The sequence below is a fragment of the Liolophura sinensis genome, chromosome 6 (assembly GCF_032854445.1).
Source record: "Liolophura sinensis isolate JHLJ2023 chromosome 6, CUHK_Ljap_v2, whole genome shotgun sequence".
In the NCBI taxonomy this organism is placed as follows: domain Eukaryota; kingdom Metazoa; phylum Mollusca; class Polyplacophora; order Chitonida; family Chitonidae; genus Liolophura; species Liolophura sinensis.
Genome location: NC_088300.1, coordinates 15,682,226 through 15,698,358, shown reverse-complemented (window position 1 = coordinate 15,698,358; position 16,133 = coordinate 15,682,226). Strand labels below are relative to the sequence as shown.

General features: G+C 38.6%; 1 protein-coding gene across 2 annotated transcripts; it reads left to right on the top strand.

Annotated features, from left to right (window-relative positions):
- The first annotated feature begins 399 nt into the window (after nucleotides 1-399).
- LOC135466229 (uncharacterized) lies at nucleotides 400-16,103 on the top strand. 2 transcript variants are annotated; one of them, XM_064743630.1, is made up of 3 exons: nucleotides 400-525; nucleotides 12,452-13,572; nucleotides 15,640-16,103. In XM_064743630.1, the coding sequence occupies exons 2-3, from the start codon at nucleotides 12,499-12,501 to the stop codon at nucleotides 15,817-15,819; spliced, it is 1,254 nt and encodes a 417-aa protein (XP_064599700.1). In that variant the 5' UTR covers nucleotides 400-525; nucleotides 12,452-12,498; the 3' UTR covers nucleotides 15,820-16,103. The 2 variants fall into 2 exon arrangements, with proteins under 2 accessions (XP_064599700.1, XP_064599701.1); XM_064743631.1 differs by lacking the exon at nucleotides 400-525 and adding an exon at nucleotides 8,635-9,030.
- Nucleotides 16,104-16,133: the final 30 nt, after the last annotated feature.

Genomic DNA, 16,133 nt, shown 5'->3' with positions numbered 1-16,133 from the left:
AAAGGAGTAAATAATTAAAGCCAGGAAGAGAGAGACTGTAAGTAAAAGTAACGAGAAAACGTTGTAGCTCGAAACAAGCGTTCACGTTGCCACGCTAATTTAAACTCAAACTGATGAAAAGGAAAAATAATAGCATTGTTATCAAAATGGTTTACGACAAAAATTTAATAAAATAATAACAAAACAGCGCGTTGAATGCTCTGAGGTAATGAGTACCCAGGTAACTGCCATCATGTTGGTTGATCTTCGGGTCAAACATATATGTGCATCTATGTCTACCAACAATACACTGACCTTGCCCCAGGAACCAGGAAGTAAAAATTTGGGGCATACTTACCTATTACTGTGTAAGTCCTCAAGCATATACACACAGGCCTATATATGTAGGGCTATGGACAAGTTGGGTTGACAGATCATCTTGATTACATGTCCATCGGATAGAGCAGCTGCTTAGAAGACTCACTCTAAAGGTGACGACGTTTCCATCATGCAGTACAGAATATAAAAACAACATGCTGACAACAGGTAAATTTATTTGTTATTTCCAGACTGGGAGTGAGATCTGTAATCGCAGGCTACGTTTAACAAGTTCGAGATAGCTTCAGCTTTATTTTAGTTATTACGCTTGTCCAAATAGATGTGATATTTTCGAAGAAAAAAGAAATCACATGATGATTTTTTTTAAAAAGCGCAGTGTCTTTTATATAGAATAAATGCAACATTATTCTATCACTGTGCAGATTAAGACAAGTTGTCATATTTCATTTTTTTATGTTTTGCACTATTTAACCTACTCTCGAATATTTCACCTCTCCTGTAAAATGCAGTCGTTTTTTTTTTAAACATAGTTTCTGCGTTTCCTCCCAGCCCTGTTTCCTCTATGCATTTTTGAACATGATTGTCCTCATGTATAGGTGAAAAGTTCATAAGTCCTATTTAAGGGATAATAAGACCTACACACGGCCGTACGAGTTGATGGGACACAGTGAAGTCCCAAATATTCACGAGCGCTGTGTAAAAGATGATATAGCTAAGAATGGAAGCTTTAGGCATTACCCGTAAATGTCACGAGTGCTGTGTAAAAGATGATACAGCTAAGAATGGAAGCTTTAGGCATTACCCGTAAATGTCACGAGTGCTGTGTAAAAGATGATACAGCTAAGAATGGAGGAGGCTATAGACATTACCCGTAAATGTTCACGAGAGCTGCGTACAAAAGACGATTCAGTTATAGAAGGGTGCAGGGAACAGTGGACACTGCCTGACAAGACTCTTGGCGTTATTAGTCCTAGTCGAGCCAGGAAAGACTGCGTGGAAGTTCAAGAACTTTATTGGACTACTCAAAGACTTCAGGAATGCAAATTTAGGGTTTAGGTTATTAGCTACAGCAACTGTATTTGTTTTGTTTTTTTATCAGTAAATCAATTCCCATATATATAGCTGTATGGGAGGGTTGACGCAGATTTTAGGGACGAGAGGCCTTTTGGCAGCATGGTTTAAATAGCATTTACAGCATGGGTGAGATGCAACTGGTTTGCATCGGCATGATATTTTAGCACAAGCTCTTCCTGACACCAGTGAAAGTTGCAAAACTGTGTTTCTTTTGCAAATTATTACTAATGTTTTCTTCATGAAATTTTGAATAGGAATTGTGTTTAATATACTTATTTTTTTTTTACATGTACTTATGTCACAGTGCTGAAGTATATACGTTTCCAAAGCGTCGCCAAATTTCAAAAAGGATAAAACTTTATGAAATACCTCAAAGTCTGTAAAACGCTCGCAAAATCTGCTTTCGAAATTACACCGGGCTTACCAGATACTATAATTCACGCAAGATACTAAAACCCATGCAGTAGACTAAACGCTAGGAAGACAAGAAGATTAAATCCCCATAAAATGCCCCTATACTGGATATATACATAAATATAACACAATCCGTAACCCAAACATTCAGCGTGTTGTATTTGTAGAGATGTGAATGACGACTGACATTGTCACGGATGTAAAGCACTTCAAGTCGTGACTAGACTTACTCTTTTCCGAAGGTAAACACAATGCCGAATATTTACTAGCCGTGTCTTTATGTAACTGCTTTTCACACTTGCCGCATGCATGCTGTCGTAATTCTGGAGAATATATATGTACACACCAACGCACATATAGACAAGCATCACTTTGATAACAGGTATAAGGCTCAAAGAGCAATCAGCGTTTTCAACTAAACCCTCAGTCATTCACTAAAAAATTAACCAGCTAAATTTAACAGAAAGTCTGTTGTCTGAGTGATGCTAGTGTATTCTGTTATTGCAGCCGAATATTCTGTTAAATATAACACACATATTCTATTAATTCAACATAAAGATTTTATTAGAGTAATATAATATTATGTTGAATATGATACAATATTATGCTATAATAATAGAATACATTTTGCATCATTCACATACTTTCTGTTAAATTTAACAGATTAAATTTCTGAGTGTTGATAGTTCTTCCTGGTCGTCAGTATAATAATATATAATTACACTTGTGCAAAAAACATTCTTTTCGGGCTACCTTGGGTTTGTCAGAATGTGTAAGCATACAATAAATATGTATTGACTATAAATGTGCCGGTCTTTCAGCAACACGCGCATGGTCGTGGGTTTCCCCCGGTTTCCTCTCACCATACCGCCGTCGCATAAGTGAAATATTCTAGAGTACGGCGTAAAACACCAATAACTAACTAACTAAAATAAATAAATAAATAAATAAATAAATAAATAAATCAATAAATCAATAAATATAAGCTAAGCTATATGGGCCATGCCTTACGTGTATATACTATCCTATACCTGATGGGAATAGGCATTTAGAAGAATAATCAACCTATCGATACTTGCACTGATCTATCGAATTTTTGCATATTAATTATTGGTTGCGTGATCAGTGACAGGCAAATGTTATATTTAACACATAACTCTTCGTTATTTCGAGCGGTCACTTTATTTCGATTTTAATTCATTGGAAGGTCATGAAAATAATGATGTTCACCATACTCACAATACTCAGTGTTCTAGTTTGTGTAAGGAGCTGTAAATACGGTTTATAGTATAATTTGCCAGTCGATTTATAGGCCTGCTCTATTATCTTCCTCCTTCTTAACTTATATCTTAGCTTTACAGATGAGCTAAGTCTGTAAATATACTGATACGTATCACACAAATGACATAAGTCTATATAAATAGTCGCGTATCGTCATCAAGGCGGTGGCCAATGAAACTGCTATTCACGATCAATATTATCAAGGATAAGGACGCCTGCTGTTTGGTGAAATGTGACACGCACATGCAAGGTAAACTGAAACACGTACACAGTGCAATGTATATTAATAGCGGCTAAACTGGTTTAGACCATGAACTGTGTTAAACTCTTTTTGTATAGAAAATAAATGACTGTAGTACACTGGGGAGCTGGCAGATAAATGGCCCTGTATGATATGGCACTCGATGATTCAATATTTTGGCACGTTGCTATTGTCAGTATTTAACAACCGACACGGCATTTCTATAGCTGTTTCACATTTTTATGAAGAGACTACGTTAGAAGATCAGGGGCCTTCGTGACTGCGAGGAATAGCGTGCTAGCGCAGAAGAAAACTTAAAACAATGACACTATAGGCTGAAAAGAGCACAATTTTTTCCATCTGGTGGTGCCTGCTGCATAATTTTGCGATTTTTCCTCGCCATACACGTAAAGTCTGAAAACGGCAAAGCTGGCAATATCTTGTAATTTATGCTGGGGGTGTGTTGCCTCTCAGCCAATGAGAGTCGTTAAAAAACCAACTGTACTATCCGTTACCTTCTAGGAAGAAGATTTCTAACGCAAATGTACGAACTGCACTTCGGCGGTTTCCGACGGCAATTCTCCTCCTAACACAGACGACTTCAGGACTAGTTCTTGGGCAAAATGGAGTCGCCCACAGAGGATTTTGGCACAGACCTTATTTATAATTTATCAACTCTGGCACAGACTTTATTTATAATTTATCAACTTGAAGTACATATTAGAATTGTTTTTATGGTATGCACCTGGTCATAGGTATTGGTTTGATATTTAAATTTTCTTCTCCTTTAAAATCCAGTCTTTTGAGTTCCAAAACTGATAGAGGTGTCAGTGCTTGTGCTAGTTTGTGACAAAGGGTATAGACAACATACATGTAAGTTAAATTATCCTTCATGATATATGGTTTTTTATTCGTCATTTCCGTTTCTTTTACTTAGTCTGCATGCTTTGTCCTCTCGAAAAGTTTATATTTCTTGCTTTTAATCTATAAACGTAGGTCAACTTAAATGATAATCATGTGATATATTTGAAAGATGCATGGCCTCGTTTGTTTGACCAATATTTTTCCATTCTCGCAAAAACCTTTATACTGTTTCATACTACTCAAAACATGACTGCAGCATACACTCATTCAATGTGACATTGCAATGTGCAATACACACAAGTAGCCAGTTTATCAGAATGTAGGCTATACAAAACCCTCAAAAGGAGTGAGACGAAAGGCGAAAAGAATTAAGTGTATGTACCAGTATAGCTGTTTCTACGTACACACATATCACTGGATGTTGTGGTTTGAAAGGAGCCACTCTATAAAAATGTGTCGGCTTTCGGTATGCCACAAAGAACTCGTGAAATGATACTAGTACATATCTATGTAGATGTCCATGTTAGGCGTCAAGAGTGTTCCAACCTCTGTTTACTTCTTGGCTAGTGGTTTGTGTCGTATGTAGTTTGAATCAAACCAGTACGACAGTATATACTGACTTTCGGTAAGCAACAAAAACCACGTGAAATGAGGTCTAGTCAGAAATGACGCCATCAATGAACTTATAACGAACGTGGGACAACTGGCATTATTTTTGATTCATCAAAACTGGCCCAGATTTTCGCCCAGATTCCCTACGATATACAGAGCGATCAGTCGAAGATTTACGACGATTACCTGCGACTTTTCGTTCGTAGGTTGCCTTAAATAAGTGTAACTGTGACAAGGCCTCAAAGGGATGCAGAGTTGACGAAGACTGGCTGGCAGTGGATATAAGGTTTTCCTGGGTTGAGCCCAGCAACCTTGCTCACACTTGAATAAAGGTACAGTAGGCCTACCTAAAATTCAGCTTATTCGGCTTGCCTATCTCTCACATCAGCCAAACACAATCGATCCTGTGTCTCTTTAAGTGAAAATTCGGGAGTATGGTCTTAAAGGAATTAATGTTAGAATAGTGCTTATACTGACACTACATGTACCCGGGTCAAGTTTTTGGGATGTTCATCGAGTATGTTCTTGTTTATGTCGATAGTGTAAATAATAACCCGAAACATGGACGTAATCATAAACATTATCAGAATGACCCGATCAGTAGTACAGTTAGGTGATATAAACTGTACAGATAAACATATACTTCACCTATGCTTTAGATCAAACAGGTAGTTTTAATACATGCATTACACAACCGAGCTTTCCATGCCTCTATCATAAGCCTGTAACGTGTAAGATTTCACGTGAAACAACCTCGAACTTATAGCCTACATTTGGACGCGCTTGGTCGGCAAGCATCCCGAACATGTATATAAGAATACACTATCCAAGCCTCTACTTGGCCATACTCCTCACAGCGCGTGCGTCGCTCTCCACCTTTCGCTTTACATCATTGTCACCACTAGCACATCTTGTACAGAAATCTTGAACAAAGCTGAGGTCACTGGGGTCACGGTGATGAGGCAGGAAATGATGTCAGAAAACACAGAGAATCCATTCCAACCTTTGTCTCAAACAATACTTTATACACATGCATTCTCTTTATCTAGAGAATGTACAGCATGATTCTATCCAAAACCGAGAACAATTTTATGGATAAATGCTGATTAAATAGTTCCGTGAGAAGACACACGTGATGAGGCAAAGCGTAAACAAGACTACGTGGGGTACAAATGCTTTTTGAGAGTTTAACCCTCATTTTTACTTGGCTTATATAGAAGCTGGGCTTCACGTGGTCAAGGCATCACGTGGGTTCATACTGGCAAAATGAAGTTTATTAAAGTAAAACGTCAACTGTATAGAAACCACAAATTAATGTCGCGCGGGCATAACATAGATTCACACCATCAACATGTAATCTGCATCTACAAAAAACAAGTTAAGCACGCAGGTGCCGAAACGTGACGTTGTCTCTAGCCATTCGTTCATGTATAGGTTTATACCATCGACATGGAATCTACATAACAAGAAACATCTTTAGCTTATACATTCCAAAACTTAACTGGTGTTATTAACAGGCATCATAAATATGTACATATAGGTTTATACCATCGACAGAAAATATATGTAACAAATAACAAAAAGTTTTTACAGGTCAGCGCTTGATGTTTTGCGTCACATACAGGTTCTATATCTTCAATAAATAGTTAAGCTCATACAAACCCGAAAGTAATGTCGTCTCTTGACAACTTATAGGTCCATACTATCTACATGAGGCCTCTAACAAGTTAAGGTTATAAAAGCCAGAATTAGTTATCGTCGTGATACTCTATTAGTTCATATCACTGACGTGTAATCTACATGTACTCTGGCTGGGCTCGTAGTTATTATGAAACTTAAGACTTCAGTCATAAATTACAAGTGTTTAAAAAGCCAAACTCAGCGCTTGTTTAGAAAAGAACTCAAAAGGTGGTTGCACTCTTCTTGAGTAAAGAATCAGCGTTCAAAATTTCTAGAGCAAAACATATTGTTATGTTTCAAGTTTTGCTTAAGCCGTAAGACGTTTGTTAAACATGGGCCATGGGTTCATATTTATCAATCAACTTTATGACCCAAGTCATACATTACAAGTGCTTTAAAAGCCAAATTCAGAACAAGATAGAACTCAGATTGTGGCAAATAATAAGTGTACAGATTTAAAACTTCCCAGAAAAAATATTTTTATGTTTGAATTTTTGACTGAAGTCTTACGACCCTTGTTAAATATGGGTCCTGCAGGAGACATCAGGATACAAGATATAATGTGGTGTAGGCATCAGGATACAAGACCTAATGTGGTGTAGGCCTCAAGATACAGGACAGTATGTGATGTAGACATCAGGATACTAGACATAATGGGGTGTAGGCATCAGGATACAGGGCAGAATGTGGCGTAGGCATCAGGATACAGGACATAATGTGATGTAGGGATCAGGATACAGGCCAAAATGTGGTGTAGGCATCAGGATAGAGGACATAATGTAGTCTAGGAATCGGGATACAGGACAAAATATGGATACAGGACATAATGTAGTGTGGTGAATGTGGTGTAGGCATCAGGATAGAGGCCATAATGTGGTGTAGGCATCAGGATAGAGGCCATAATGTGGTGTAGGCATCAGGATAGAGGCCATAATGTGGTGTAGGCATGAGGATACACGCCATAATGTGGTGTTGACATGAGGATAGAGGCCATAATGTGGTTTAGGCATCAGGATACAGGCCATAATGTGGTGTTGACATGAGGATAGAGGCCATAATGTGGTTTAGGCATCAGGATACTGGCCATATTGTGGTGTAGGCGTCAGGATACAGACCATGCACGACTGGCATTTCCTGATTCAGGACGATATACTTTTAGTTATTTTAATCACTAATATTGGGAATTTTATTATTTCATTTTTTCTGCCCTTTGGTGGATGTCATTTAGTAAGACAGGTTTTGGATCTTATTGCCGGGTATCTTACTGATCAAATCTTATTGGTTTGATGGGTATAACTTCGGCGTATACAATCACTTGGGAACGGGGAAATATTGCCACTGTTGTCACGCTGACATATTCAGACTCCTCATGTGCCGTAGCTATTAATTTCCTCCACGGTGGTGCCTCGAAATTTTGTGAAGGTAATACCTTAGAGCTCTGTCAACGAAAGGCTGAAAGGGGTTTCGGCTTGGTTGTTCTCGTTAAACGTTAACATATAGGTACAATTAAATGTAAATTCAAAATTTATGTTGGACTGAGCCTCGTATTTTCAACGATGCGGCTGAAATATTTCCGATGTGACGTTAAGCCGTAATAATTCGTTCATTCATCCTTAACATCCTTAATATATCAAAATTTAAATTTATGTGATATTAAGCTACGTTATCGAAGTTTAAAATTTTTGACTTCAGCACTCCACTCTGACCACAGCAATTTGTGATTGAAGAGTTTGATTGAAAACAAAAAATTTGTATTTTTCTATGTGTTATACCTACGTGTATGTTTTGCGAATCTCATACCTCACAGAATTTCTTAGGCCATACTATCCTTTTACTGCATATATTACCTTTAAATGATTGGATGCTTTAGATGTTAAAAGTCAGGGTTGGGGATGGTAGGGGGACTCATCGGCCCTAGGACAATAAAGTCGCAGACATGATGTCACAGTGTGTACAGACTGCAGATTTGTGAATTTCCCCAAGCGGATACTTACATGTACCAATGGTGGGTAGTTTATTCTGGAAAGTCTGGTTTTATCCACCAGACTGCTATATAGAAGGCTATAAATGAAAAATAGCGAAATAAACAAATTAAATATCTGGGTGATTTAAAACCAGAAGAGTAAGTACTAATGTCACCTGAAAGTGTATAATGTTGTTGCTTAAATGTTTTTCATTCGATGCTTTTATTTCTTCTTTATGAACTAATGTCTTCCGCAAAGGGGCCCTACAGAGATATGTCAGGCGTTACGTCAGTGTTACATTGATATGCACATCTACTTAGGCTCATACAAAGTATATAGGGCAGCCGGTAGCCTCATACGTACGGACGTATGGGCTGTCAGGATTTACAGCATAATACATTACTTTCCTGCAATGCTATTCAGAACGTCTACAGAGGTAAAAACCAGGAACACCCGTGTCGATCGAAGCGCGGTATACAATAAGAGGGTGTATCCTTCAGTTCACACCCAGCCTCGTGGGAGACCTTAGCATAGACATAGACAAGGGTACGGCGCTGTCCTCCACATGCCTTACACCATGCCGTAAGTATATACCTAGTTTATGTCGGCCACAGTAAAAGCCCGACTGACTGTACCTTGGTCAATATGTATACATGCTTATGTAAGGAAAGTGAAGTACAGCTTCCTGCTCACGTTCCTTCATATAAACATATAGCACTATCGAGCTGTGTATTATGTACGTGATTTCACCTATTTCATCCCCTCTCGCGTCATGTTATACCACAACATATACACATCTTAACTCCAACTTTTATGTACAGTGGCCCAACACTGAAGCATACTGCAAATAAGCCTATCATTCATTAACATGTGATATTGTTCATCTCAATCCAATCCCTTGCCAGGGGACTGTAATCAGTTAATGTTATATGACCCCCAAGTGTAACCCCCAAAGCACAAGTGTAAAACTGTTACCGCAAATAATTCATGAAACATCGATGTGTGTCTACCTAAAGTATAACTTATTACCCGAAAACCAATAAAGCAAAGTAAAATATCTGCAGAAAATGATAAAGAAGACCTCTGAACGATCTATAAATGATATACAAAAGACGATTATAATTCTTAACATCTAAATATCGTTCCAGAGCCAGATATTTACCAGACATTTTTTTTTTTCTATTGTCAAAAGGCCCACTAAATTTCCACCAATCAGTCTTTTTTCATTGTCAAAGAACCTTCTATTCGAAGAAGTGGGTTAAGGCGGCTTAAAACATGACCTTTCACCTCTAGACGTACAGGATAAAAACTGGTGGGGATTCCCCGTTTTATGTATATACGGTTACTTCTAGCACAGGGAAGTTCATTAAGACCTGTATATGCACAGCTCACACTTGGCAGATCGGTAATTTTAGATCCATTGTCCACCGTGTGGTAAGTGTCTGATGTTATCATTGTTTTTTTTCACAGGCCCAACCATAATACTGGCCAACGACGTATGCCCGAAATAATTCTTGAGTACGGCGTAAAACAGCAATCAAATAGATAAAGCAGATCTCCCATCTTTGGGAATGTACAATATATGTTGTTCCATACGACATGTATTTTAGCAAACTGTCGAAAGTACAGAATGGCACACAGTTTGTTAATATGTCACGAGAGAAAGCTTTACATTTCATTCTGTTGTGGATATCTGAACACTGAAACAACAGAAATTGTGGACAGGTTTGTGTCCATTATCGTCAAATGCTTTTCATTCTTGGCTTTATTTTTTCTACATATAATTCCACACCTTTCATCTTGGTATTTCACAATCGATACATTGAACTTGTCAAATTCATTAAAACTGTCACCCTGCACTGCATGCAAGATCTTGGTCAAACCAAGTATGGAGTTATGTATACAGGCTGTGTTTGTGCAATTTGTTTAATGCAAAGCGAAGACGTTCTAAACCAAGAAATCTAGTGACCGCGCACTGTTCAAGTTTCCATTACAGCTACCAGCGGTTCGGCAAAAATGGGGAAGTATTCCTGAAAGTCTCCAATACAAAATTCACAATCCTGGCTTCAAAGAGCACTTAGAATTACACGTGGAACAAAAGTTAACGATATGTCAGCAAAGGAAAACATTTGACATCAGCAATAACAAGTATATTATTGGTGCGCAATATGTGTGCACTGGGATACACGTACATGTATTTTGTGGATGTGCAAACTTGTACACAGGGATTTTAGAGACAGATCGGAAGACTTTTAAAACCCATTTCATTTGTTAGATAAAAGCAGGTTGGCATATAGAACAATGTTTGGAATAACATATCGGAAGGAAAATGTAAAACAATGACATGAATAGCTCACCGGATGATGAGCATAAAAATATAATTAAAGAACATGTTAGCGAAAGAAAAATGTTTAAATACCACAGTGATGTCAGGATTTTACAGATCTTCGGTGACTTTAATGTCACTGAGGGTCTGTATGTAGCCCTCATGTCCTATGTAGGATTATTTAAATACCGCAACCATAAGGAGTTCAACTCGAAATTAGTGATTTTTTTAAAACAAAACTAAAGAGGCTATGCAGGAAAGTTTTGGCAAAATTCGACCAGCGCAAATTCAGCTCAATTTTTGCTATTATTTTAGAATAGCCCAAATGGTTACCTTTCACAAACTATAGCACCTGGCACGTAAAACTATTACCGTTCAAACTGGGCAGCAAATTTCCTAAAATTCATAAAGCAGGTCGCATTATAGATAGCCCAGTTTTTATGACATCATTGTTTCTTGGAATACCAGTGGAGACTATTGCTGTCTGACGTAGCTAACTTCTGTGCGTACATGTACCTGTTTGCTCAGCATTATAGAAATGTTAAAAGGTAACATCACGATCGGGAAGCTATTACTTTGCACCTGAACCTCAGCTCAGGCAAGTTGATGGACAAAAGTGTAAGATCTTTACAGTCACTCGATGGTCCTTTTCAATCTGTGCCCTATTCTCGGGTGTATAAATGTTGCATGCCCCGAAATCAACAATTTCAAGTTTATTAAAAAGGACATCTCCCAGTCTATTCACCACCCCTAATATTTGAATGCGTATCTTGTAACCATTCAGCGGGATAATATGTCTGAAACATTGGAATTTTGGTGTAAATATAGTCTCCTGCATGAATATCAGATCAAGGTTATCTGAAGATGGATTAGTTCTATACAGAGCGGGGATTTATGTGTGTATGTTTTTATATACCTACCCACGTGTGTGGGCTTGTCGCCCAATCACACCTTCCATTACACCACCAGCTGCCCCCAAGATATAAACAAAATTTCTTCAAATTATGGAGAATGGTATTATATAGATATACTGTACTGGCTAAGCCTTATAGACACTGTACATTTGTACATTTGTACAAAAAAACCTCGTCAATGTCAATGTAACCGTAGTTCTCAATAAACAATTAAGAGTCCTTCGATTAGACAAGCTCCCCTCCTCTCATTGTTTTCGGGCACCTTGTGCCAATAAGTGACTGACAACGCCCGAAGGACTTCTTTAAACAATAAATCAATCAATCAGTCAATCAGTTTTGCCGAATGAATTTTTTATGACTCACCTTACCTTACTTGTATCGCATACCCCAATGGCGAATGATAACAGTGTAATATTTGCTGGCAGGTAAGCACCAGTGCTAAATAAATAAATTTTAGTGATAGATTGTAAAGTACAGTGCCCGGATCATGATTTACGTTATGACGCATGAAGACGATAGGGCATATAGGACATTTTAACGTAAGCTTTTAAGCCCTGATTTTGTCAGAAGAATGGAACACGCATGTGAACGTACATATATATGTTTCACATTACTTTATTTCCCGGATCACAGAGTGAAACTGAAAACAAAACTATTGTACAAACATTGTATGAGCTAATAATATCAGAAAATCACAGCTACTAACCAACAATTTCATGTAATCAAATTCAATTAGTATCAATTATGATATCATATGTTTCAGATTGCATCACCATCCGTGCGATAAGCATCTCCCTGAACACATAAACAATGTCATCCAAAATGCCGAGTCAGGAATGCTGTTTTGACTGTCAATTTATCCAACAGTCAACTACAGCTGAGGAACCCCTAAAACACAGCTATGGCCACATCATAGTGGAATCCCACCCGCACATTGTTAACGGGGAATGTAATAGTGAGATGTCCTTCCGCTTAAATGAGTATAAAAAAGGTAATGGTTTTCCCCGACCAGATTTGACAACTGGAGCATCGGAACATTTCGATAGTGGCATCGGTTTAGGTAGTAAGCCGGGTTCACCGACTGACGAAGAAGTAAGTCGCTGGGAACAGCAGAAAATGCAGACTCCAACATCTACGAAAGATGTATGCCCTAAAAGCAATGAACAAGCAAACGGCAAGCCAAAAGTCAAACCCCCAGTCAAGCCAAAAAACAAATCCAGACCGCTTCTGTCTTCAGGGGCTCCAAAGAGCTCTCGTCATGACAAACCAGGGACTGATACACCTGGACGAAACCTTGACCATGAAGAACCTCCAATCCAAGCGGGACTTACATTTGACGAACTGGTCCAAAAAGACATTAAGAATTTCATGTCACGAATAAAAAGTGGCTGGACCTTTAGCAACCCAAGATTTGTCGGGCAAGAGATAGGGGCTGAGGGCGGACATTTGGAGATAAAGAGCGGTAATGGTAACTACTCGGTTCATCTAATACTTCCAGAGGGCGCTGTTAATCAGGCTCAGCCGATATATATGGCCGTGAACTGGAACACACGTGGCATTTCCCCAAGGGTCAAGCTAGGGCCTCCAGGTAGAAAGTTTAACAAGTGTGTCTATCTCAAAATTCCCATATATTCGGACAAAGACAAGGATCTAGCGGTGATCCGCCGCGAAGACGAGAACTCTGAGTGGATGACGAATCCGGGAACAGCCAAGTGTTTGCATCTTGGGGATGACGCCATGATTGAAACCTCCTCGTTCTCGGATTACGAGCTGAAACCACAGGGGCAGTTTTGTTTCCGCTGGTTACACGTCTTCGTTCAGCAGGGCACGGATGGTGATGGCGTGTCGGTCAGAGTCTACCTGACTAAAGACCAGGACAACGAAGTATGTGAAGCAGGTTAAGCTGTTCTTTTATTGCAATGACAATTAGAATAATGCTGGTAATGAACAGAAAAAGGGATGTGGATACGGATAAATTTTGTATTACTAGTAATCGGTTTCATCATCAGCTCATTCTTTAATTGTTATTATTTTTCAATTATAAATATATCAGCTATTAGATGAAATCGTGAATCTTCACTTCTTTCTCGGTTAAGATGTATAACTATAGGCCTATATACACTAAGGTTGGGCTTCCATGGTTTTACTGCTTCTCGAAGCACTAGCTATGTTGTATATAAGGGCAAATTTCCATACATTGCTGTACGGGACAAATTGTAACCATTGACGAAGATTGTCTTTTGGCATGATTTATTCAGCATGTGTTCCACTCTTATCACTATCACCAGCTTAGCCTTCAAAAATACTGGGGCCGATTCCACAAAGCCATTTCTGACTTAAAGGAGAAGAAAATTTAAATATCTAACAAATACCATTGAAAAGAGTATGCATTTCCTCGCAGGTGCATGCCATAAAAATTCTAATATGTACCTCAAGTGACAAATTATAAATAAAGTAAGTGCCAAAATCCGCCGTGGGGACTCCATTTTGCTTAAGAACTAATCCTGAAGTCTTCTGTGTTAGGAGGAGAATTGCCGTGGGAAACCGCCGAAGTGCAGTTCATTTCCGGTAGACCTCTTCTTCCCGGAAGGTAGCGAACACTACAGTTCGTTTTCCGCTTGACGATCGGGAAACCGGAATGTTTGACGTAGGTTCCGAGATTACACGAACAAGCAAAATTATGCAGCAGGCAACACCAGATAGAAATAAAGGTGCTCTTTTCAGCCCATAGTATACTTTTATTAAGTTTTCTTCTCCTTTAAGTCAGAAGTTGAAATACAATCTGAAAGTTTGCTTTGTGCCTTTGGAAATTAAAATTTTGTCCCCCTCATCAATGTTGTCTTGAGACAAACATCTGAAGATTTAAACTTCCAGCACCAAAAACAAAGCATTGTACGGAGTTACATGTTAAATTTTGACGTCAGCCAGAAGGCGCTTTGTGGCAATGGCTTCAGATCTACAGTCTTCCATTCAATAATGGTGGTTTGGGAAGTTCTTGCACTGCCCTATAGTGGGTGGATCGGTTTTATTTGTGTTAATTGCAACATTAGGCGAATGTTAATTGCGAAGTATTGCTCCATATTGAGCTGATAGACCTATGGAATCAGTATTAAGGTAATTCTGTGTTCATCGCAGCTTTAACGCTTTAAGGACTGCGCAGGCAGTTAACGTGGAAGCTCAGCTGGAAACATGGCTAAACGATTTCAGAGCTAACATTAGGACCATGATTTACAAGTTTTAGCAAGACATATTTGTGAACACAGACTAACACACGTCACACGAACTCTCACGGATACCACGTCAAGTAGCATTGTCAGATATATTATAATACACTATCTGATATTTCCACTAATCATTACCTAGATTCCTGAAAAAAAAAGAGGTTGGGTGGCAATTTCCCCTGTCTATCTAATATCAGTGTGTCTGGCAAAAAGAGCATGGTGCAAGTTTTAGAAGAGGGCTGCAACACCCTGGCAAAAAAGCCTACAGCTAGTGTACGGATATGTAACCGTCTTAGTGTGCTGGGATTAAGACAGACATCTATCTTAATCCCATGTATATATTGCATGATCGTTAGACCTGTTACACTGGACCATCCGCACGCGTATTGAGTGAAAAGCATTGACAAGCTTAGGGTGAAGTAGATAGGTTTGTGCAGCGAATAAAACACTTAGAAGCTGGAACTGTAGTTTTCATGTCCCATCACCACAATGGGCACGAGGTTCCAACTGTTAACAACAGATGCACAATTGTCAAATACAGAACTTTTGAAGAAACCGTGGTTCTATGATCTACAGCCGTTGCTCAGTCGGCATATAATTGGATTACACCTTTTATTCTTTAATGCAATACCAACATCACTGTGTAGCATATAGCAACAACAGTTTAATTCATTTTGCCTTGAACGCGGCTAAGTAATAACCGCTTATTTTGGTTGTTTCTGCCTTACAGGCCCTCACAAAACGTGAGAAAGGCTTGAATGGTGTGATGAGGAGAAAAACTAACATTCCCCTGGACAATCAACCACTTCGGTTGGAACTGAGGTGCGATCGCGGATTGAAGACGTTAGACTTCACCAACTACAGGGTAAGTGTTTCCGTTCATGGGACAAAAATAATGATCGGAACTTAATATAATTTTTTAAATACGGTATTCAATACTTTTTCAGCTTTTCTTTCAGGGGAAAAAAAAGCATTGGAAAAATGATGTATATTGTGGGTATCTTGGACCATCTCTTGTTATACAAGAAGTAACAAATTTATCCATAAATATGCTTTCATGAGAATGTAATGCATGTCTAATGAATCATGTTTTTGTCCGCTAGCTAAATAGATCGATTCGTAAAGTGAAATACTAAATATTTAGAAACTTTCATGTAAGTTTTTTTTTCTTTTCAAAGTATGCCATACAGAAGAGTTTACCAAGAGAAATGCAGAATTGTGATA